Below are 26,479 nucleotides of genomic sequence, written 5' to 3'. Positions count from 1 at the left end.
AACATAGTATTTTCGAGGATGTTAGAACTGTGTCTATATATGTATAAAAGTTTAACCGCAACACATTAGTACATTAGCAAAATATAAAAAATGTTTCTATTTTTCATAATGACAAAACAGTTTCCTTGATGCATTTAAATAAATATATCTGCCATAAGACGTCGCGGTCGGAAAGAAACCGTCGCGTCCAACGACTCTCGACTTAATTCCCATTTTATTAACATTCAGCAAAATGTCAATTAACAATGATTCAATGGCTTCTACGTTGATTTATTTCATTCGACTCACCGGACCTCCTCATCGGAACCCGTTCCAGATTACTCACGGAAATAAAAGACGGCGTTATTTATATAAAACATTTTATTAGCAATATAAAGTAGGAAATTTAAAAAAATATAAAAATTCAATACAAAACTGTAAATGTTGTAAAAAGTATGGTAGCTATAATTTCATAATGTTACATAGATTTTTAAAGTACAGTTCAATTGAATGTAGGTGCGGAGTGCGCGTGCGCCGCCGTCCGCGCTAGCGTCCTGCCTCTCATTGTGCTCGTTGTAACATCCACTTGTTGAGTATTTTTATAATGTGCTTTTACTGAGCCATTATTCCTTAATAATAATGATCCTTCAAACTCTATTTTGAAAAAAATTTGCATATAAATAATATCGATCAATTGGAAGACTTGGTTGTCGGTGGAACGAGCCCGCACCGAGCACACTACGAGGACCTCGCTCGCATTCAACTGACGCTGCGTTAAACAGACATACATAAAAATCACAGCTCGGGTTACTCAAATAATTAAAGTACGTTTGTGTTTTCCTTCTCACCTAATCGTAATTCTATAAATAAATAATATTAATATTGTACAGGACGGCTTCGAAATCGTATCGTTCGACAATTTTTACACAATTTTGCAATAAAATATTGAGCAACGATTTAAATTTTCAAATAAATACTTAAATATTTACAAGATATCGGCCACCTCGGAAGAGTTTAACTTGCTAGTGGAGCGAACACCCGGGCGGCTCGTCGTCCTCAGCTCCGGCTCTACTACGCTACGTATAAGGTTAAATTACTCTTACATTAGCTACGAATAGAAATCTTACGAACAAAAATTATCAATAAAATCTAAAACTCAACTCAGGAACAAATGCAATATTAATCGTTCGAACGGATAGACTTTTTCAGAAAAAGTACGCAGATTCAAATATAAATTATTATAATACACGAGTACGCTTACGAACATTACGACGTTATATTAAGGTAGCCCTAGTTCTTACAACTAACTGGTAAATCTCTCAAAAATCTTATCGCTAGTAACACCTATAAATTCGCTAACATTTTACACAATATCATCTAATGAGATACAAGTGGTAGAGATAAATTTACGACACAAATTAAACAATTTCATGAATTCGTTCGTCATATATTTACAAAATAATGAGTATTGTTATATTATTAAGGAATTCTCTAAGAATATTTTATTTATTTCGAAGCGAATACAAATAATATTGAGAAAACTCCTTCGCTCACTCGTAGGAAATGAAAACATTCCACACTAAGGTATAAATTAAACTCTCAGTCAAACGATAACATTTTAAGGCAGTGTTCGTTTAGTATTTAGGATCTATCAGTATTGTCTTGGCAAGAGAAGTACACTGATCACTTGAGGTATTAACGATTAAAATATACTACAAATACTTGGACATATTTTAGTTTATTTTTACAATCGAATACTCTGACCGGCTAAAAGATCTACGCTAGCTAGTAAGCTTAGTGTTTTTGTTGATAAAATGTAGAAAAAATTCGTTGTCCTCAATGAGCAACAACGATCGTAGGTTTGCATAACTTAACAATAATAAGAACATCGATCGAACGCTTTCGATGTATAAATGCAGGCCTAGGAATGTTTGAGCTACAAAATTTCTACAAATTAGAAAAAACTTCGCACCGCCGCTCCACCGTAGCACCGCTGCGAAAGTCCGGGATCGACCGAGTCGAGGGCAATTATAATATCAGAGGAGAGAGTATTGTAGAAAATTATCCCCCCAATAAGGCTTCGAATGAACAGTGATAAATTCCCGCTAAAATGAAGTAGAATTTTCGAACAATAATCGTTAGGCGAGAACGAATCTAGGTAATATGATTAGGTCGGCAGTCGGCACCGACTCGCGGCGATATAATTATTGCAGTGTCACGATTCAATACCTATTATAAAAAGCCCCACGTTTCCGGTTAAGAAGGTCGCGCAGATCGATTTATTTAAATTATTTTAGCGCAGCGTGCTTTGTTATCTGATAATTAAACTGGACCGAATACAAATTGTTTTATTGAATCACCTCCGCGGAACGTTTTCGCATTTTGTATCGACATGTTAACGATCTCTTTGTATCTGCGAGTGGCGAAAGTCCGGTCGGTCCGGTGATCTGTTGCTTAGAAAAGTTATCTTCGATAATAGTCCGACACGCTTGTGTATTTATATAGGTGCACGATCGTAACAAAGAAAGGCCAATTTGTTAGATGAGAAAGGGAGCACAATTTTAAACACTGCGATTGAAACTACGTACTTGGAATTTATAGCAATCTGGTGCAATCAAGCTTCTCCCGATATCGGGGAAAATATTTAATATTGGTACCACGATGCCCTTCACCGAGCCGATAGGTGTATATCACGATTAATTTTTTTTTAATCCCGAGAAAGACATTACAACTTTAAGATTAAACTGTTTCTTCTTCTACTGTAAAAATACTCATTCACAGGAAGCGCTTACGAAAGCGCAAGTGCAATTATTTACTAGTCAATATGAGGAAAAAAACAACCAATTTGAGCGAAGCGGTGTACGATAGTTGAGCGGTGAAAGATAGCTGGTACTGAATGCTCGTTCTTTTACTCTGTTTTTTTTTTTCATAATTTTAGAAAGTTTAGTCGGACACGCTGCGAGTGAAATTACTGTGCGGCGAGCAATAAGTAATCCTAAAGCTGCTCATCATTGTTGAGTACTTATTTGATAACTCAATTTAATGATAGAAAGAGCAGCGTTATAGTAGCCTCGTATATGACGTGTAAAGCCGATTCCTATTGGACAAAAAACGGCAATGTAGCGCTCATGGAAATACTCTATAAATGTATTATTCTATACAAGACGTTTATGACTTATGAGTATGGAATGTACAGTTTAAAATAATCTCGTAATTAAAGTCTTAACAGTATTTGTCTACTCTAGCTAAAGCTAAAAGAAATCGGTAACGGGTGAAATTACATACAAATTAACAAGAATAATTCGACCGATAAATTCTGTCACTTTTTGTTTCACTTGCCTTACTCTACTTATTTATTTAGCACCTTACCAAATTCTTCTGTAATATTTCAGCCTTTCCGTGTTCAAAAAATACACTCGCGATCAGTCACACAGTTCAATTGACTATGGTCTATGGATTTAAACGAAATATAGTTTTTGGAATTCATGTGGTTACCTCTGCTTCGCGGGCTTGGAGGCTCCGTTGGCCGCGGCACTTTTTTGCGCAATATGTGTTTGATAATGCTTTGCGAGATGCGCTTTTTGTCGAAAACTCTTACCACAGAGAGAGCAAGTAAAAGGTTTCTCGCCTGTATGCGTTCTTACGTGAACGTTTACTGAGTATTTGTCCTTAAAGCCTTTGGAGCATATGGAGCAGTAATGTAAAGATCTTTCTTTCCTTACGCCGTTTGACGTGGAAGTAGCGGCTTGGACGGCCGTCCCCGATTGTGTTTGGGATGTGGGCGGAGAGTTTTTATTCTGTATTCTTTTGTATTTCTTACTGACTGATTTTGTACTCGTTACAGTCGGTGATGCTGTAACTATCTGAAGATGTTGCGGTAGTTGAACTTCGCCCGCTGGTATCATAGTCACTAGCTCTCCGTTGACGTGGTGGATGTTATACACGCTGCGTGTAGGATCTATTGGCTCAACCGTACAGAACGGTTGGACAGATTCACCCAACTCTGTCGCTATCCGTTTTAATTTCTCGTAATCGTCAGGGTAGCTAGCGTCCAACTGTGACAAAATTATATCATCCACGCTTTGTGTCGATGTTGGGTTTTCCCCGTTTGCGACTACGGTGGCAGTGTGGTCATCTAAAAGTATTGAAATGTTTACATTGCCGTTCGGCGGGCCGATTGCCATTAGCATGTCTGATTCTTTATTGTCGGCGTACATTGATGGTACGTCCGCCTTATTATTGTTATTTATTATTACCCTTTTTAGCTCTGCTTCGCCATCAAATTTGCTTACAGTATTTTTCTGAATTGTACTATATCGAATGAAGGCCTTTCCTTGGAGCGCACTTCTTAATAAAGATTCATTAGATTCACTATTTTGATCAGTTAATTTCCAATCGTTATTATTGTTATTAAATTCTACTTGTCCATCCAATAGAGTAGGCGTAGCAATAATCGGCCGTGTGACATCATCTTTCTTATCGCTACTTACGAATTCATTATCTTCAAAATTGAATGGCTCAACTTTTACCAAAATGTTTGAATTAAGCTCCGACGTTTGATTTTCAGAGTCACGATCTTCATAGTTAAAACTTTCCACTTTTGGTAATATGTTTGAATTTAGAGAGTCTTGGCTAAAATCATTGGGGAAACCGTTCATATTCAGTATGGATTCGAGGTCTAACGAAGGAGTAGGTTCTATATCAGTAGGACTGGATATAGACACGTCCTCTTCTTTTCCCCAATAACGATTTGAATTCGATTCATCAATGTCATGATTGAGAACCGTTAAAGTATATATTTGTCCATCAGTATTATTACTTATTAGCTTGTTTGAAATTGCTGTGTCTGTACATGGATGCGTACCATTTATTTCAGTGTCTTGGTTCCAGTAAAATTTGTTTAGATCTTCGAGCATCGAAGTTTCCAACCGATCCCTTTCTCGATCGACGTTCCATATGGAGTCGAAACTCTGGAGGGTATTCGAACTCGTAGCAGCGGTCATGTTAGCAGATGTCTGACCACCGGTCACACTCAGTAAGCTGTTATTATTCTGTTCCTTAGGTTCTTCAGACAGCAAAGGATTAGACCTCGAGTCGGGCGATTCCATGAATACATTGACAGATCTCATTTGCTGTTTATATTGAGCGTCAGTTATTTCATTCGATGTAACAAAATCAAAGAAATCGGACTTCGATAGTTCAGGAGCAGTGGCCGTCATGACTACCTTTTGAATATTATTATTGGCGAGTACTTTGGACTCGGCATCTATTCCGATTACATCAAGTAGTTTTCTTGCGTGTTGAGTTTTGTACTAAGGTTAAAAATCTTATTTTAAACAGGTGAACCTGACGTGACTTGTACTTTATTGGCAGTCGCTCAAGCGTAGGTAACTTCTCGTGCTACGGATGTGTCTTACGGCTACTCAAAAGTAGCTAATATGCTCTCAGTAATGGGTGGACCAATCGAGTGCGCAGACTTGATCCGAACGTTACTTTTTCCCATTATTTATAGCGACGATTGCTCTGTGCTACGGCTAATATTTTCAATATTTGTCTTCGATGTCGGTCGAAATATTAGCCATTATCTTCGGTGAACCGGGTCCGATGGAATGTGAAATCTGAAAGTAAAACAATTCAAATTAATACATAATTCTCTGATAAAATAACAATAGAATATACTCGATCGGACACAAATGGGAGGTATTAAAAATAAAATATGTTCGTATCTGAATGCTTAATTAATAAAGTATTTTGTTGGTGTGTGTTTAGATCCTGTATTAAACCAGGGCAAACGAGTCACGCGGCGCTCGGCCAGACGTGCCGCCTGCGCCTGCGCGCCTCACGCCGAGCTCTACCGCTTGATCTTGTTAAACATTAAAATATTCAACGGTGCGAATATCCTTTTGTTTCTAAACAAGTATTTTGACATTATAGTAGTGGAAACTAGCCATAGCCATATTTTTCTCTAAGGTCTAACTTAAAAATCAACAAAGCTAACATTGATAGTACTAGCTGTCCCGGTGAACTTCGTGTCACTTTAAAACCTTCCCTGGACTGCTACAAATATTTTAAGAAGAGTCCACACCACCGTTTTTCTATACAAACGTTGTCCCCTGTTTCCTCCCATGGATAATGCCGGTAGAGATATGATTTTTTTCCTCAACATCTAACTCAAGCCTTGCTTTAATCTAGCTCAAGCCTTGTTTTAATTCTTAATAAAAAAAGTACTTAAATCGGTTAAGTTCTGGAGAAGGAATCAGCGGACAACGAATCGAAGATTTTCTGTTCTTTTATTAGAACTTTTGTCGTGTTGTCTTTATCGCGCTCTGCGGTGGGAGACTTCAGATTGGTGAGACAGCAATACATTTTCAAATACCTATTTTCTATTTCTCTCGCCCCTGGTGTATCCTCTTAAGACTAAAATTAGCCCAATACGATCAGCCGTTTTCGAGTTTTAGCGTTACTAGTGTATAACGTATTTATGGTCTATGTTTTATGACAAACACTGTCATTATTGTATTAGAAATATGTTATGAAAGTATGTAGAGTTTTGAGATGAATCCATTCCTTACTAATATTATAAATGCGAAAGTGTGTCTGTCTGTCTGTCTGTTACCTCTTCACGCCCAAACCACTCAACCGATTTTGCTGAAACTTGGCATGGAGATACCTTGAGTCCCGGGAAAGGACATAGGATACTTTTGTCCCGAAAAAATGTACGGTTCCCGCGCGATAAACGAGTTTTGGCGCAACGGAGTTGCGGGCGTCATCTAGTATAAGATATTATACAGACCAGGGTGTTTTCTTCAACTAGCACAATTGAAAATCCATTTTTATATATAGGTTTAGAGATGACTATTGCAAATAAACACAAATGCTCAATCTAGTATTGGTATTTAAATAAACGCTAGCTAATATAAGGTAAAAGGCTAATCATGTAAAATTATTATGACTTGGTCAATTAATTATTATGAGTTAAATAAGCAAAGGTATTAGATAGTAAAGTCAAGTATTAAGTATCTACTAAGTATGTGTATAGTAAACTAGATGACGCCCGCAACTCCGTTGCGCCAAAACTGGTTTATTGCGCGGGAACCGTACATTTTTCCGGGACAAAAAGTATCCTTTGTCCTTTCCCGTGACTCAAAGTATCTCTATATCAAATTTCAGCAAAATCGGTTCAGCGGTTTGGGCGTGAAGAGGTAACAGACAGACAGACAGACACACTTTCGCATTTATAATATTAGTAAGGAATGAATTCATCTCAAAACTCTACATACTTTCATAACATATTTCTAATACAATAATGACAGTGTTTGTCATAAAACATAGACCATAAATACGTTATACACTAGTAACGCTAAAACTCGAAAACGGCTGATCGTATTGGGCTAATTTTAGTCTTAAGAGGATTCCACACCGCCCTTTTTTCCATACAAACGTTGTCCCCTGTTTCCTCCCTGGATAATGCTAGTAGAGTTATAATTTTTTTCCTGAATATCTACGGCCACTAATACAATGTCCCTATGTTTTTTTTTTTTTCATAATTTAATTATTAAATAAGATATGAACGTTCAAAAACCCAAAAAAATGGCCAGATTTTCCACTGTGTTCAAACGTCCAGAAAACAGATTTGGCTAGATTATACAAAAAAAGCAAAACATAGGAACACAGCTCAAGCCTTTTTTTATCTTTAATGAAAAAAGTACTTAAATCGGTTAAGTTTTGGAGAAGGAATCAGGGGACAACGAATCGTTGATTTTCTGGATTTTCTGCAGTTGTCTCTATCGCGTTCTGCGGTATGGGCTTGAGGTAAGGGAGACAGCTATAGATATTACACGTACTTTTTTTTCATTTCTCTAGCCGCTGTTGTATCCTCTTAAGAGGATACACCAGGGGCGAGAGAAATAGAAAATAAGTATTTGAAAATGTATATAGTTTAAGTATTGCTAATAGATAGCGGCGTTATTTTTAGTGTTCGTAACAGAACTGCTTATTCGACTTTTCCTCAAAGTGTGATAACATGTTACACCATTGGTTGTCTGGAAGACACTGCTAGCAGTAAGAGCTCCATATTGCATACTTTTGTATTTTTTAGTTGTTATTTCATTTGTTTTTGTCACTTTTTTGTGTTTTATTTCTTTCTTGTATGTGCAATTTAACAATTTATTATTATTACATATGTGAAAAGTTTTATTACCCATAAACAATCTCAGTCTAACACTTTAAATAATTCGTATTATTTTAAAAAGCACAAGAGCATAAAATATGCACATTTATGTGCATATTTTATTCGTGTGTGCACCAATGTAAATTGTAATGTTATATGAGATTCAATATATTATATTGTTGGGTGTTGGTACTTGGTACTTAGTACTATTTTATCTAAGTAAATTCATGAGACTACATTATAAGGTGCACATTTGAACAGTGCCTACTAACATATTAAGAGCATATCTACTTTACATGTAATAATTATGTATACATTTAACACAGAAAAATAGTAGAAAATTGAGCCAGAATGATTTCACAAAATCATTCTGGTAAACCGGTGTTTATACCTACCATGTCTATTTTCAACCGACTTCATTTTTTTAATTTTTTTTTAATTAAATAAGGGGGCAAACGAGCAAATGGGTCACCTGATGGTAAGCAACTACCGTCACCCATAGACACTCGCAACATCAGAAGAGCTGCAGGTGCGTTGCCGGCCTTTTAAGAGGGAATACCAAAAGAGCGTATTCCCTCTACTCGTATATATATAATCGGAATCGGCTCCAACGATTTTCATGAAATTTAGTATATAGGGGGTTTCGGGGGCGATAAATCGATCTAGCTAGGAATCATTTTTAGGTATGTAATATTTCCAGAAGTGCCCAATTTTCGTATATATGTTAGTTAGTCTATCAGCGTTTGAACAAATGTGGCAAATTTCAAAAGTGTATATACATATGTATGTATGAATGTCTTTATGTTTGTGTTCGCATATTTTTGGAACTACATTTCCGATATCAGTAATTCTTTTTTTTTACTAGGCATTTACTAGGCACTTAGGGAATAGTGCAAGTTTCCTCCAAATTGGTTCAGTAGTTATGGAGATAGGAAGTTTTAATTCTCGATTATGTACATTTTTTTGAGGTCGGAAGAAAGTTTATCTTCTTAAAATACAGATATTGAAATTGTCCTACACACGATGGATAGAAAACAAAGTCTTAGTAATAGGGTCTCGTTTTTACCCTTTGGGTACTGAGCCCTAAAAACCGTTACAAGCCGGTGCGTTGTAGTAATCAAATCTTTTGATAGCATCTCGTTCTCCTATCAGATTATTTTTTAAGTCATCAATCAAATATTTAATTACTCATTACGCTGCATAGGCCGTTTTCACTTTACAGCACTCCCTTTTACTTAACATATAATATGCATGGGAATCGATCGAAATTGTCGTACACCTTTAGTAAATCGAATCTGAGTATTAATTTCTGTTTTTCGCTACACTTTGGTACGTAAAACGAGAAAGGTTGACACGTTGAAGTGGAGCAAACTCGCCGACCGAAACTGCGGTATAATATTACATCTGTCAACCGATACAGTTATAGCGTGCTGATGTATTACACACTAATATTATTTACTTATTTACCTACTCAGGTGTGTTGCTTCAGTGCTTTCAATTTCGTTTTAGTTTCTAATACAACATGTTTCGAAAACTAAAACGAAATATTATGTGAATGTGCAAAGCACATTGTACGCCAAAAAGGCCAACGCGTGCGGTGCTCAGGTAACGCTTTATTTAGATGTTCTTATAACTGTTAACTTTATGCAAATATATTGAATGATCAATTATTAATATTTTTATGCAAAACAAAAAAAAACTGATTTTTTTGAGCAAATTACTGCACCCAATTTGGCGAAAATTTGGTATGGATATACATATACAATTATTTAGAGCTCCCAGTAAAGAAGATAAGGTAGTATTTATGGCAAAAATAGTTTCTAAATAAAACAAGTTGCGGGCAACATCTAGTAATATTATAAAGTACGTTTTTAAAATACAAATAGAATAACATATAAATGTTATTAAATTATTCACAAGAATAATTAAAAGTAGTATTGATATTTGTATGATAGATATGATTTATTTTGACTTGAATAGTTTAGTGCGCGCGTATAAGTTACGCGCAAAGCTGGCAATAAACAGAGTAAGATCAAGATGTCGTAACGGAGGTTGCGCAAACGCAATCGATTTGAATAATTACACGCAGACGATTCATTAGGAATTTATCGTGTCTATGTGAAACTAATAGCTTATTACGGCTATCACACCTGTGCTCCCATTCATTTTAACCGGTACGGATCGTGCACCACACGAATTTAATTGCACTTAATTATGTACTATCTAATTATTATTATTACCTACTAATTAGTAACTATATATTTTGTTAGAATGATATAATATCTTTGTTTTTTTTTACGTATTAATTGGAAATTGTAAGAGGTTTCTTGAAAATTACACTATCGTCGGTGTAACACTACGAATAATAAAAACTATATTTTATTATTCGTACGTTTAGCAGTATTTTACTATTAGTCCGTGTTAATAGGATCGATTAATTTAATTTGTTATATATTTGTATTAATTTAAAGAAACAGTATTTTGATGACTCTCAAAAAGTGTTGTTAATGTTTCTCGGTTATTTAAATGACACGACATTAATATAGCTTTCATAAATATTAATAAATTAAGTACTATATTATGAAGCTCATTTTTATATTCATGTTTATTAGTCGTAATACGAGTACAGTATACAGTTGATACACAAATATAATTAATTTTATAAGAGTTAGATATTAATAATAAACATAGAGAAACTCTTAAGTATCTAAGTTCGAACTTCCCATATCTTATTCGTCTCAAGAATCTTAATGCAATTTTGAAGTAAAGCTATTTATTTGATTACATTTATAGCCAGTTTTAGTCGTTTGTAGTTTAGTTACGGTCGTTTCTGCGAGTTTATTGCGTTCGGCTCCCGAGCAGGGGATGCGAGTTTGATGGCAGGCTGAGAATGTGGGTTAACGAGCATTGCGCCACCACGAGCCGCCGCGCGCACCGCGCCGACACCGCGCCGACACCGCGCCGACACCGCGCCGACACCGCGCCGACACCGCGCCGACACCGCGCCGACACCGCGCCGACACCGCGCCCACACCGCGCACCGCACCGCGCACCGCACCGCACGGGCTGGATCACGACGATCGGCCCATTGTGTCACAATCGATACAAAATATTGTAACGACGCGATTGTTAAAATTGTCGTTCACGCTTTATGTCGATTGTCGACTGCCTTATACTCGCTACGTTTAGCGAGTATTTGCATTAAACGATATTATTTTGTTAACTCACATTTCATATTTTATTGGCATTATAAAATGTTTGATATCGGTTGGAAACGTCCGGCTGTACTATACCGTCACGAGCGAGCAACTTAGTTGGAGATTTGAGCACTCATAATATATTAAACAGTAGAGCTTAAACTTTAGTACCTACCGACTGATTTGTTAGTTAAAGCTAAGTTACAAATGTAACGCTTGCGAAAACTTTTCGCAGTAAAAGTTTCGTACCGTGCCAGGTAAATATCTGATTGACTCGAATTAACTCAGTTTTAGTAAACGCTAGCACTAAACACGGTGATACCGAATTGTGTACTTTACGGCCTAAATAAGTCACAATTAATGCAGGTATCGGGCTGACCCGATAGCCGCGCGATCACCGCTCGCGATACCGACCACAATGCTCCGGATTTAATTGGCGGTTCTACCACTCTACATAGCTGGCATGTCGCTCGAGAAACCATTCATTTTCGAAAACGGAGCATCGAGTATAGCGTACAGGTGCGTGAAGCAATCGTTGCCGACTAAAATGACTCAAGTAACGAGTGATTTGTGTTTGTTTTGTACCTGAATATTCTAGTAATGCAATGGTAATAAGGATCGAAAATGTGTTTTTAAATCTTTGAACTGAACAGCACTATTTTACCAAAATAAGCCAAACTTGTTGGCTTATTTTCAGCAGTCAAATTATTATGAGAAATTTAGTTAGAGTCAATTCTTAATAACTATATAACACAAAATTACATTTGAAATGAGCTGTGACTCGCCTCAGGTGTCACACAATCATAAACATTTAAAAATTATGCTTCTAGCTAGTAAATAATTTTAAAATATAGAGGTGTAAATCAAATATAAAGCTGCGCGTAAGACGGTCATAAAATAAGCATTAGTTATATCGCAAAATGTCGCCTCGCTTACGGTTCACCTTTGATATTTTCGAGACGATTATTAGGTATCGATAAAATTCTCAACTCATGTCTTGCAATTCTGTTAGAATTTAATTTAATAGATGCGACGTAAGACATTTTTAGTGAAGATAAATTCAGTATTTGTGTTTTATGCTTTATTTTATTACACGTATTATAATATTACATAACCGATACTATAGCAAATTGCTGCATGGATTACTTAATGAAACATAACAATTTACTCAGCACTAGTTTACCTACTAGTAGGCACTAGGCAGTAGTAACAAAGATAGACCGACACGGCTTCGATAACTGTATGACGGGATGTGATTACAGTAATGGGTCTATGAAAGATAGTTGTAAATTATAATGGTTTCTAGAGTGATTTCGGCTACTGTAGCCAGTTACAATAAAACTGTAGTGTTTTGGTTGTTATAGGTACGCAACTCATGCAAAAACCCCTGGAACATGAATGTTTTGCGCCATAAATACTTTTTACTCTAAATAACTTGACAAAAGAACATAAAATTATAAAATATGAAGTTTCAAATAAATAATTAACAGACTAAACACACGTGCAAATGATACAAAAAAACAAAAATATTCCAAAAGCATAAATTTCTAAGAGTTACGCGCTAATAACTTAATGTATAATAAAATGTGGCCAAAAAAGAAATCTTAATTATTCAGTTGTGTCGTACAAGAGATTGCGTCTGATATACATCACTTCTGGTTGTTGCAATTAGTTAAACAAAATTCGCGTGTTTATACTAACGTAAGAATTTTTGAAAGCACAACAATGACTGTAATTTTTAATTTTAATAATTTTATTAGTTTTTAACCCGTCAATCCCCAAGCGGCAGCCGGCTGCCGCATAACAATTGAAAATCTATTGTGTCTGCGATACCCACGATGGAGGTGCTACAAAATAAAACAAAAGACTTAATAACATTAATTATTAAAGTATAAATTACACGTCAATATTTAATTAGTATCACGATTTATGACCCTTAGCGATTTCAGGTAGTCTTTTCATTGTACTCGTATTACTTGATAAGATAAACAATTTGAAGATATTTTCTGTCTTTAAATAGAGCTAACAAACAATTTCAAAAGTAGAAGTTTGAAAAACTAAAATCTTATTCATAAAATTCTCGTGTCACAATGTTAGCTACCATAGTCCGTACTCCTCCGAAACGACATTACTGATTTTTATCAAATTTTATATGCATATTTATTAGGTCTGAGAATCGGCTATTGGGTACTTTTTATAGATAAGTGCATATTTTGTTGAATAAAGTATAATAGTAAATTATTACAACTCGAGACTGACGGCGACCATTGTTTGTGCGACGGGATAGCGATGGACGATGCCACGGTGCTATACTTATTTAGTCACTTCAATAAAATAATATGAGCGAAATACTTTATATGGCAAAATAGCGTTTGCCGGGATAGCTAGTATAATATTATAGTATAATAGATACAAAATCATCTTTCATGAGTACTCATAGTCCAGTCAGTATCAGATTTCTAAATTCAAATCCACGGATGAAATCATTATTTCCCGCTCAGATGTAGTCGGTATCTGATCTAGATCGTCCGAGATTGTGTAGGCACTAGCAGGCACCTGTGCGTTGTCAATACTTTAGTAGCGGCGTATTTAAGTCGTTAGAGCGGTGCGATGTATTAGCAAGGATGCACAATCGAGTCGTGGCTCGTTCGAAACTGGAGTACGTCGAATTTAACATAAAATATGGCCGCGTAGAGCCCGGCTGAAATGTTCCCACGCGACCGCTCGCTACCGGCGCTGCTGCCACGCTCGGATCTCAGCAGATATTTAAACTGTTACATTTGTTACACGTCCTCACGATTGTGTTTCACTATTTTGTGTTAACATGTATTTCTTCTTCTGCAAGTACGGTTATATACGATTATACAGGCAGTTGTTGCTTGTCGAATGTCTTTAGCAATCGGTTAAAACAGTTTTTGATGTCGGAAATAAATTATATTATTATTACTCTTATTATATTTCTAATCTATAGTACATAACATAGACACTATAGGGGGTTTGGTAACTAAAAGTGTGTTGGGCCAAATCCGGTAAATACAGCTTTTATAGCTACCGACGTTATAAGAATGACGTTAATACGCCATTTCATCTATCCTCGTAAATTACTCAAAATTGCTTTGAAAATGCGATTCGCGAGATAAGCATCAATCACGACCATGGAGCCAGCAGTGTTCTACATCGACCACATCGCAGGTGCATTCACAAAAAAGAGAAACTCCGCTATTGTGGTGTTCGAAAGAAAATCTTATTATCGACGTAAGGTACGATATTCAAGCCGACTGCTCCAGTTACAGAGAGCTCCCCCGATCCGGTTTGAACCTTCACTCTTAACTTTAATCACTGTTGCTTGTTTTTCACTTTAATTGCACGGCAACGCGAGTAATGAAACTATCAAAATCAGTTCTTATTCTACAGACATACTGTGAGAACAAAAAATTTAAATAATTTATAAAATACTTAAAAGCAATCTATCTTCTATCTATCTATCTATCTTCTATCTTCTATCTTCTATCTTCTATCTTCTATCTTCTATCTTCTATCTTCTATCTTCTATCTTCTATCTTCTATCTTCTATCTTCTATATATAAAAAACTCAAAGGTGACTGACTGATTGACATAGTGATCTATCAACGCACAGCCCAAACCACTGGACGGATCGGGCTGAAATTTTGCATGCAGGTAAATGTTATGACGTAGGCATCCGCTAAGAAAGGATTTTGATAAATTCCAACCCCAAGGGGTTCAAATAGGGGATGAAAGTTTGTATATAATAATACTTCTTAACGCGAGCGAAGCCGCGGGCAAAAGCTCGTCTTGTATATATTTTTAGATAAAATTCGTACGTCAAATGGTCCAAACTATTTTGCTCATAGTTTGACTAAAGTAAAAGAAATTAAAAACTAGCCATATTTTGCGATTTACAGTTATGTGCTTTACTTTTTGTTTCATCTGAGTAAAAAACAGCAAACATACTTTACAAATTATTATAAAGTCTGTCCGGGCTTGACGTTAATGTCCCGATTTTATTAGGTTATCAACCATCTGCTGCGACCTGGGTTTCTCGACGTGAGGCGTGTCACTTTTTGTGCTCAACTCCGTATGAAACAAAATTCCTTCCCGTATGGCATGTACGGTTTCTCGTGCTCACAATTCACGAATAAAAAGTAATCGCTTTTTTCATAAAAATTGAAAGTCACTGCCCACAAAAAAATCATAATACCCCGAAGACCTTATATTAATTAAAATCGAAGCTTAATCGCCCTATTCAAAATCACTTTGCGAGTCAATTTTGTTCGAGTGAAGTCAAATATCGATGACTTGCGGATAAAAACTGATGAATTAATAAGAAAGGTGCAAGTGGGACATGCGAGCTAGCGTTCTTTCATGAAGACGAAAGAATATAATTGTATATTGGCTGTTTAATGGTAAAGTATTAAAGTAATTATAAATAGAGAGGCCGATGGGCGTCATGATTATTCTCCGAGATACAATCGAGCACCTGATTACTGCGAGTGTTTATTAACCAATTTGCTTAAGTATGTATTAATTGACTTTCGTGACCACTTAAAAACGGAGTGTAGTAGTAGACTTTCGTAGTGATTCACATATCTAAATTTATTATGTTATGACATTTTTTGTGGTTCTAATACAGCTAGATTTCATATAGTAGGGGAGGGCAGGTGCTGATTGTGTAGGCACTCGATCGTCATGGAGACCTAGTAGGTTTTTACACTAGGTAAAACTGATAAAAAAATAATAAGATCGTTTTTTATTTTAGCGGTGGGTTCAGAAACTGCACCATTTTAAAGTTTTGAAAAAGAAAATGTAGTCAAAAAATTGCTTATTTAGGTAAATTATAAATATATTTTAGACAACAAGGACTAAATCATTTAGTTTAGTGCAAAATAAAATATCTGCGAAGCCTAGTACGTTTTTTATATTTTAAAATGTCCCTACAGTTACCTAACCTTTGATTCGTCAGTGCTTTATATGGAAACTTCTTTGGGGTATACTAAACATCCCCTATCTTAATCTGACAGATCCGATGACATTTCAATATTTAAAAAAAATAACCTACCACTTGAGAAATCTGATTTCTATACCATGATAACTAGACACATGTCGGAAGCCTATACAAGCTTAATCTGACACGCTCGAGCTCATCCTGAAATCCCCTCTTCCCCTCCCCAACTAATAGTTTCAGCACGCAGACAGAGATTAAAATTTTAACACTCTCGAGGCTCAACGTTTATAGGTAGCTCAAAAGCGGAACTGATTAATAAAACATAGGTTGTAATATATGAAAATTTCCTCTCTAGAAATTGCTAGACGGATTACGACTCGACAAACATACAATGTAATATTATTAGAACTATTAAGAGCAAAGCTAGCAAATGTTATATATATATAAACCACCAGTCTATAAATCGATATTTTCATACATCATAGGAAGTAGAATTGCAGACGTGAGAGGATGAAGTGGGTATATAACTTACTTTTGACAACATAAAAGCAATTACATGTTTAGTCCCTTTTAAACCTACTTCATCGTTTTACACATAAAATCCACATTTTAAAGCTTTTGCATAGCTTATGTCGCGGGCTTTGAGAGCGGCGACCAATCAAGAAATCCCGTAATGAAAAAACCCTAACACGGGGTGTGTTAGGGTTTTTTCATTACTCAGACGGTTCGGTGTTGCCAGAATTTGGCACGGTGTTTGTGTGCGTGCGACTAGACGCATGCGAATAATAATAGCTTAAGTTGATAAAAATTGCTATGCAATATTTTTACCGCGGCAGTCTCCGAGTGCCACACGTATTTTTTATTTATTTCAAATCATTCCCCGGTCCTAAAGCTTTCATTAATGTAAAAAATTACAGTTTTTAGGGTTCCGTACCCAAAGTAAAAACGGGACCCTATTACTGAGACTTCGATGTCTGTCCGTCTATCCGTCTGTCCGTCTGTCTCTGGTATAAATTAAATATTTAAGGACAATACAACAAACGTGATTTTTTAAACATTTTTAGCTCGATATCAATGACGACAACAGGTAGACACTTGAATTTTTCACAAAAGCCTTAATTATATTGTGTACTTTAATAATTCATAATACCTTATTTTTAAATAAAATAAAAAGGGCTCCCATACAAAAAACACAATTTTTGGCCTATTTTTGCTCTATGACAGCACGGAACCCTTCGTGCGCGAGTCCGACTCGCACTTGGCTGATTATTTACCACATTGTTTGTTATTGTTACCCACTTCTTCTACTCATGTCTTCAATTTTGCATAACACTAGGAACATAACAAGGGTGTAATAATAAGCGTGCGATGCAATTAGAAACCTGCGATATACGCCGCCGCTACACAATGAGTATTTATTGCGGGTCGCCAGTTCGCCGGTACAGTACGTACCTACGAATAATAAAGTACGTACTAAAACTTATCTCACGGGACGGAGAATTTGATTTTGTAATTTATGTCTTATGACTAATAGGCTTTCACTTTCGAATGTGTGGAATGTGATTTGTTTATCTTCATTATACCAATTATAATATCTTTAATTATACTATTAGAGATATCAGTTTCTCTGTATGATTGTTTCAGGCTTTACAAATTTTGCATAAAGCTAGCCCAGTACGTTAGATGCAGAGGTGATTTTGCTTTGTTTATATTCATTACTACCTGTCTCGGCAAACGTTTCTTTGCCGTATAAAATATTTCGCTCATATTATTTTATTGAAGTGACTAAATAAGTATGTCACCATGGCAACGTCCATCGCTATCCCGTCGCATAAACAATGGTCGCCGTCAGTCTCGAGTTGTAATAATTTACTATTTTTTATTTTCAACAATTGCATTTATCAATATAAAAAGTATCCAGTAGCTGATTCTCAGACCCACTGAATAATATTATGCATATACAATTTGGTTAAAATCAGTAAAGCCGTTTCGGAGGAGTACGCGGCCTAACATTGTGACACGAGAATTTTTTATATAAGATACCAACAATTACATCTTCAATTATATTAGTTATTAGAGATATTAATTTCTCTATATGATTGTGTCAGGCTTTACAAATTTTGCTTAAACCTAGCCCAGTACGTTAGATGCATAGCTAATCGTGCTTTGTTTATATATTAATTACACCATAATTAATGAATGCTTATGTTATTATTAAATATACAATAAGTTTCTCTCTGTATGCTTTAGGCTTTTCACATGTTGCTTGTACCTGAGTGAATAGCGGGGATAGTAGAGTAGAAGCAGAACCAAGTAGAGTAAGAGTTTTGAAACTCACGCAAAGTATACCCAATTTATAATAAGACTAGATGACGCCCATTTTTCTGCAAACCAAAGGACATCAGGTATTCTGGTCTAGAAAAAATGCGCGGCCAGAACTAAGAATATTTCCAATAGCTAGGCCATATTAAGAACTTAAAAAATATATGGACTTAACCCTGTTACTACATTTTCTGAATAATTATTTAGTTAGGAAAAAATATTAATAGCATTACATTTAAAGGAGTCTTACTGGGAAATGACCCCTTACCCCATACCTCATCTTTATAATTACTCAGAAAATGCAGTTACAACTTACAGGGTTAAGTCCATATATTTTTTTAAGTTCTTAATATGGCCTAGCTTTTTTAAATAATCCTATAATAAGGTCTGGCCACGCAGCTTTTTTTTTAACCAACATTGTATGGTATGTATGGTATAATTGCCTGATGTCCTTTAATCCTAATCAGTTCAGCCGTTTAAGAGTAAAGAGGAAACCAGCCAGAATGACAAAAAACAGACGGACGGACATACTTTTGCATTTAAATTATTAGTAAAGATTAAAGATTTATCGAACATGAAACAGAGTACACGTAGATTAGACTCGCAAAGCCGCCATTAAATACGGATAATATAATGTTGTACTTTTATGACGAAAATGGCTTCGGCTAATAATTTTCAAGTCGTGATCTCACACCATCAACGTATTTCGCCATTAAGAGTTTGTCCTTATTTATAGGTATTATCTCGTCTATCGGTCGGTCGGTGATATTTCGTAAGGCTGCAGTTTAACATCATTTGCATATTCCGTGATGGTGTCGGTGTCCAGACACGTATATATGGCCGAGCGAAACGCGCCCGCGGCCCGGTGCCCACGGGCCTATGTTTATGTACTAGAAAACTATTAATTCATTTACCTAAGCAAATATTTATTAGGCTTTACGTAAGGAAGTTTTATAGTGTTTGAGTTGCGTTGGGAGTTCCATTGTAGGATCCCGTCATGAGGTAGACTGCTGAAGGCTCCGTATACGGCCGAAGGCACACCGCAGGTGGTTTTAGTGGGTAAGAGTCCCACATACCTCCGGGGTGCTTCTGCAGCTAACTGAGGCAGATCCCCAACCCGGGGCACCCATGATGGGTTTCTCCGCGGATTAAAAAAAAAAGGATCTCGTCATGACAATAACATTACTCTTGCCGGCAACAATTTTGAATTTGGAAAGTTTTACTTCTGGCAAATGTGCTCTACACGTGTCAAATTTTCCTTGTGTTACGTTGGATAAGTGAAATTAATATTATCTAAACATTAAGGTTACAAGAAAGCTAATATCCACCTAAACTGAAAAAATATGATGTTTTGTAGTAGTTATTTATTTAATTTGTATTTAAGAATTTTTAAATTAAGTACAAGCGCTGAAGAATATTTCGACTTGAGTCTTTGTACTTAACGATTTATAGCGATATACTAAACCGTAGTCCATTACGCGATGGTATCACCGTAAAACAGGTAGTACTTAATCAATTATATTTGAACTTTAATAATTACCTTAATGGGCTGTTTACGCGGTTTCCACAATCACAATTATTCCGAAGCAATCAACTTCAACATGATTCGGACTGGCATAACGTTTTATGGGTTATAACTTATGACTTACAAAATTTTCAAAGCGTAGGACGGTGGGATGATCCAGATTCTAGATCCTTTCACTGGGCCTTGAGGCAGGCTTGACCATTACCGATGCGCCGTAGTTAATGTCCTACCTAAACGATTAACATAGATCGCTGCCAAGATACACCGCCGCGACTGTCAGCATCTCTGATCTAATTGTACTTTATTTGCTCGAGCTATATTCGATTTGCGGGCATTGAATATTATTGCTACTAGATATTTAGTATTTACGGCTTACTCGGTACGGTTTTGTAACACGGGCTTCAGTAGATCGATTTTAATACGTATTCTAAAATAACTTTATGTTTATTGTGGGTACTTTAGAAGACATAATATATCTATTATGCTATATTGCATGATTTAACTACCTATAATAACACCCCAGTAAATATATCATACTCGATCACCCAGAAATATTTTAATAGTCCTGAGTCCTATCTATGTATGTGTGTATTACCCGTGTTATATATAACACAAACACACACAACAGTACAGTATATAGACTGTACTGTTGTGTGTGTTTGTGACAAAAAAGGAACTGAATACGAAGAAGGGGAATCCCTTGTGGTTTTACCGTACTAATTGAGATAGGTTAGTAAAGTCCTGATACCTGTGAGTGTCTAAAGTCCGGTTTACAAACCACTATCTACCTCTATAACACTAAAGCTGGACATAAGTCGAGCAATTCTTCAAGGACGAGCAAAACCCCCGCCGCTGCGAATTAACATCCTTGATCCGTGTGCGCCTGGTATGCGTTTCCGCCGTATTCTTCAATTGTAGATCCATACTAATATTATAAATGCGAAAGTGTGTCTGTCTGTCTGTGTTACCTCTTCACGCACCAACCGCTGTACCGATTTTGATGTAATTTGGTATAAAAATTATTTGAGTCCTGGGAAAGGATATAATCAAAGCGCACGGAGTGCGCGGCCAAGTTCCAGTACTTCTTATCTCGGAAAAATTTAAGGTATTTATACTTATTCGCGCGGACACATATATTGTGTCCGCGCGAATAAGCGGTTTGGCCGCTGTACTGCGAGATCTCAAGCAAGTATGTTACGATTTATTTAAATAGCGGCGCGGTCTCGCTGTCATTCACATACAATTATTGGTTGTGCTCTCGCTGTGTAGCCGCCAAGCCGCGCGTTCGGGCGGACGCATAATATAATATATCCAGACCGTGTCTTTTAGCGGTATCTTATGACAAAAAAATTAGATCAATACTTATATTTACATTTTTAGATCCTAAAATCTTTCGTAACACTTAAATCTTTAAAAATTATGAGAACCATTAATGGCATCTAGGTAGGTGGTGAAAACGTTAATTATTTCCATTGGTTTTACGAGTCGTTATTATTAATACAATAAACCAAAGAAGGTAGTTCAGTTAAAGTCGTTGTTTAATTTGCATCATTAGTGCATATTGTACCGTGTACGTGTTAATTAAAGTTCCTCAAACTATTTGTTTCGTTGCCCAACGAGAGCTCCCGCTAATGATACGTAATATTGTTCTCAACTTTATTACCCTACTGAATAGTAATATTCTCATTTATCGCTAAGCCCGAGACGTATACGACTGTGAACGACAGTAAGTTTTCTAAACCGTCATAGATTAAGTTCTGCGCTAGAAATCAGCTGTAAATCAACAGCCATTGTGGTCGACGTTATTCCCTAAATACACCAGTCTGCACTACCGCTGCAAATGGACTTGAGTTATGATCGCCGTTTACGAATGCTATTAATTAAGATTTATATGCTAAAAGATAAATCGATGTTTATAATGTATCAGTTTTGTAATATAATAATTAAGATTTCAGATGATTGATTGAATTTCTTTCGTGTACATTGTACAATGTAAATGTTATGATTGTTCTGCTCTACAGCTTACATTTCATATGAGGTATCTATTTATATTATAATTATATCTATTGTGTATAAATAAAATGTATTTTTAAATTTGTCTCGCTAAAATTCGAGAACGGCTATGAACCGATTTGGCCAATTTAAGTAGTAGCTTGAAATATCCACGGAAGTCCAGGGAAGGTTAATACGGTTAGTAAATATAGAGTTAAGTGATAAGAGTTTAACCTGGTCATGTAGTAAAATATAAAATATATTATTATTATTAGTTTTGTAAGTATATTGTAACATAGATTCTAAGTTTAATTTTGTATTTGTGCACGCCCTATCTGATGTCTTATATCACATCTCTCTCCGTAGGGCTGCTGTAAGAAATTTCTTTGGAAATAAGCAGTCCTTTGTGTCGTTTTACTTTGTCAATTTCTATGTAAATAGTGTCTTGTGTGCAATAAGTGTTTAAATAAAAGAAAAATGTTTTTTTTTTACAGTCCGGCCCCGTCCTAAGTACCCAATGGACTTATGACAACGGAAATATATATTTTTATATATTTCATTCTTAAAGCCCCATAAGAGCACCGGTGATCGCGACAACAATAGAATACAATAACAATTCCTGGAATCCGCGATCGAAGTATTATGATTTTATTATATTATAGTACTACATATAAATGTGTTTATTTCCAATAGATAGTTTTATACAACAATATCTAAAGAGAAAATAAAAACTCGTTTTTAGTTATTTGTTAAAAAGGTACCAACTCAAGTTTGCTACTAGTGTGTAGTGACAAAGTTGCAAACAAACAAGTTAATAAACATACACTTGATACAAACAAGCTACAAAAAATTTATTCGCGCCCAGTATAATGCACTAATTAAACTGTATTTAAAGAGGGATCATTTTATATTGGAAACATATCACAGGTATATTACCGTAGGGGTTTAGCGTGGGCAAGTCCGATTCTGAATTCCGATAAAGTTTCCGGAAGCGTTGTGCGTATAAAACTATATTTGTATCAATAAATGTGTCGTTGGGAGACATAATTGAAGAAATTTCCCAGGCGTAATTCTTCAAGGACGAGCAAAAACCCCCGCCGCTGCGAATTAACATCCTTGATCCGTGTGCGCCTGGTATGCGTTTCCGGCGTACTTTTCAATTGTAGATCCATACTAATATTATAAATGCGGAAGTGTGTCTGTCTGTCTGTTACCTCTTCACGCCCTAACCGCTAAACCAATTTTGATGTAATCTATATATATAAAACTGGATTGGGCTAATTTTAGTCTTAAAATATTCGTAGAAGTTCAGGGAAGGTTTTAAAGTGACACGAAGTTCACTGGGACAGCTAGTTTGGTATAAAAATTATTTGAGTCCCGGTAAAGGATATAATTATGATACTTTACCCGGAAAAAATGTACGGTTTCCGCGCGATATCGAATTTGGGCGCAACGGAGTTGCAGTCGTCATCTAGTATTTTGTACTGCGTGTAAAATGAAATCCTACAGTTGAGTAATTTGTTCGGGTTTTTTTTTACCACCGTATTATAAATGAATTTATAACGGTAAATATTGGTACTGTATGTACAATAAAAAATAAATACCGTCAAGTCGAGCAAGTTGTTTAGCTTTTTCGACCACCACCCATCCACGCATTATAGAGCAATTTATAACAGCAACACTTTAAAAATACAAATCGGCGATCTATAATTACAGTTGTCGTAAATTACAACGGATTTGAAACACGACTGCTGTAATCTCAATAAATCAGAATTAAAAGTGAAAATCTATAAATCTTCAGTAGTGTGGGTACGACTCGATCCGGTGATAGTGTCATAAAGGAACGTGGAAAATAACTTCCCGATAACCGGAAACACTTATCTGGAACACTTAAATCAATGAATACCGTACTTTTATTAATATAATTACTTACAAATGATGGCCTCTAGCGATACCGCTCAACAGATATGCCGAATGTTTTCACATTTAAATTCAATTGATACCTGTTTTCAGAGTTCCGTGGGCGGCTTTGTCTTCATATTTTATCTAAATAATCGTGATCACAGCTTTTATTTTATTGTGTTGCGCTATTTTTAGAAAAAAAATTCTTGCTTCCTTTCTTCTTAAAATGGATTTACTTTGTTTACAAATGTATGCTTCTTGCAATCCATAATATAGTAGGTATTAGCATGATATGCTTATTGCTAATGCTGGCCCTGATATGAAACTGATTATTATTTATCTGTTTCTGTCAATATGTAAATAAATGAATTTGAATTGAAGTTTTGTTTTTGTAACTAAGAAAAAAAAATAAAGCAACGAATGTAGATACTACAAAGTACGGGCACACGCGCTGCGCGTGTACAACACGCTCTTGGCCGGTATGGACGTGGTGATATGCCAAATTAAATACTTATTTTTTATTAGCCAAGGCCCGTGTAATAGCTGCATAATATGCTGAAATCTCCCGAAACTGCGTGGGCGGGTGGGTAATGGGTATAATATGACAATACGCGTATGGTTTCGCGGTCAACAAAAAACGTTGTAAGGCACTTAAGCGACAATGTTTTATATTATCTGTCAACCAGTTTCGCTACCGTATACAGTAGCTCGGTAGCCACAATTCGGCCTTATTTTAAAATTCCGATTCGTAAACATTGTGGGCAGATTTAATCGATACTATCGTATATTTTAAACTTGCCGGTGAGCATGGCAACCTAAAAATAATGTGTTACTGTTTTGCATAAAACTAAAAAACTTTAATCGCGTATTCTATAAATAGTTACTTCATATATGTGATTGATTGTACTGTCGGTTCTTGGTGGAAATTCATGTTGAACACTAACAAAACACAATTTTTCGTGCACTTTTTTCCACTATATTAAGATATAACTATAGATATCAACAAAACGACCGGTTTCGAAATACATCAGCGTCAGGTGTAGTTGTAGACCTGATGATGATGTACAAAAAATTATGTTTTATTAGAGTTATTTCATTGTTGCAACGTAAACCTTATTATTAATTTATTGTAAGGTAAATAAAGGCCTAAAAGTAAATAAACTTGTAGAAGGTCAATAAAATCCGCATATCTACCTAGCGGCTACCTGCATACCGATAATTTTGAATTGACAGGTTTTTAATACGGTGTCAAAAAAGAAACTTTCTTGACTGCTCCGATTTTTGACATTTCGAGCTGGCGCTCCTGGCGCAAAAGCCTGAATTGAGATACGTATCGAAATTGAGATAACACGGCCGGAATGATTTATCGCGAGTCACGACATGCGTTAAATACCTATATTTTACATAATAACATTATCAAGTTACCACCAAAAACGTTTTCTTCAATTTTGGATGCTGGTCACATAACCGCCATAATTTCTTTAAAATCGATTTACTATAAATCCAAGTACTATATTATTCGTTGTTAATCTTAGTTATTAGAGAATATGCTTGAATGTTAATACATTTTTGTTGTCTATAAAGAAAAAAATCTTGTGCCTATTTGGTTTGCCAGACGTCTCGATTTTTAAATGAAAATGAAGTGTTCCGCGCGGGACAGGCTCAGTCCCGCTTTTCGGGGATAACTCGAACGTACGTGCAGCATACTGTGAGAAAGGTGCGTAATGAAGATAAGAGTGTGGGAGATAGAGGGGTGGATTTTTATGGCTACTTTTGTTATCTATTGTCACGTAAACGTAATTTTAAGTCATATAAAAAGAAAAAAATTCGAAAACTAGTTTTTTTACGTGTTTTTACTATACACTTATATAATCCCGCTTTTGACGGAAGAATCTCAATTTTTTCACTCAGAAAGCTCGTAAGTTCCGACTTGGCACAAAAAAAATCCGGCAACGCTGATGCCTATTCAGCACATCCTTCTTTCTGTTTTCGGTCAGAAGGTTATCTGGCAATTCGAACATAGAGATGCGAAACACTTGACGTATTTTTGTTTTTGTTAAAGGGCAAAGATCGCACAGTTCACGATGCCGACTTCGCTCGCACACTGGCCGAGCATCTGATGACTTGCTCGATAAAACTTTCTAAACAAATACTCACTAATGTTTTAAAACACGTACAAGACACAACCGATGTAATTTGTGATCATTTGAATAACAATGATGGAAAAATTAGCCCAACCAAAACTTTTGGGCCAGCGTTACTGTACAGCTCGATGCCTCTTTAACTTTTCCACATACAAATATAATACCAGAAGGTAGCAAAATATTTTTCTTAATTATTGTACAAATCCATGTAGTAATTAATATATTTTTTTGTTAGTCTAGTTAAACTCGAGAATGGCTGAATACATTTCGCTAGATTTAGTCTTC

At 35.9% G+C, this 26,479-nt stretch overlaps 1 protein-coding gene across 1 annotated transcript in view; it reads right to left on the bottom strand.

Moving 5' to 3' along the window:
* Positions 1-385: 385 nt before the first annotated feature.
* Positions 386-26,479, bottom strand: part of LOC121729620 (transcriptional regulator CRZ1) — an 81,648-nt gene continuing 55,554 nt past the window's right edge. The window contains exon 2 of the mRNA XM_042118190.1: positions 386-5,597. Coding sequence (XP_041974124.1) covers positions 3,471-5,198 — 1,728 coding nt within the window. The 5' untranslated portion in view covers positions 5,199-5,597 and the 3' untranslated portion in view covers positions 386-3,470. The remainder of the gene's footprint in view (positions 5,598-26,479) is intronic.

This window comes from Aricia agestis, chromosome 8 (assembly GCF_905147365.1).
Source record: "Aricia agestis chromosome 8, ilAriAges1.1, whole genome shotgun sequence".
NCBI classification, from domain to species: domain Eukaryota; kingdom Metazoa; phylum Arthropoda; class Insecta; order Lepidoptera; family Lycaenidae; genus Aricia; species Aricia agestis.
The sequence above is the reverse complement of the archived record's forward strand: the minus strand, read 5'-3'. Positions and strand labels throughout refer to the sequence as shown.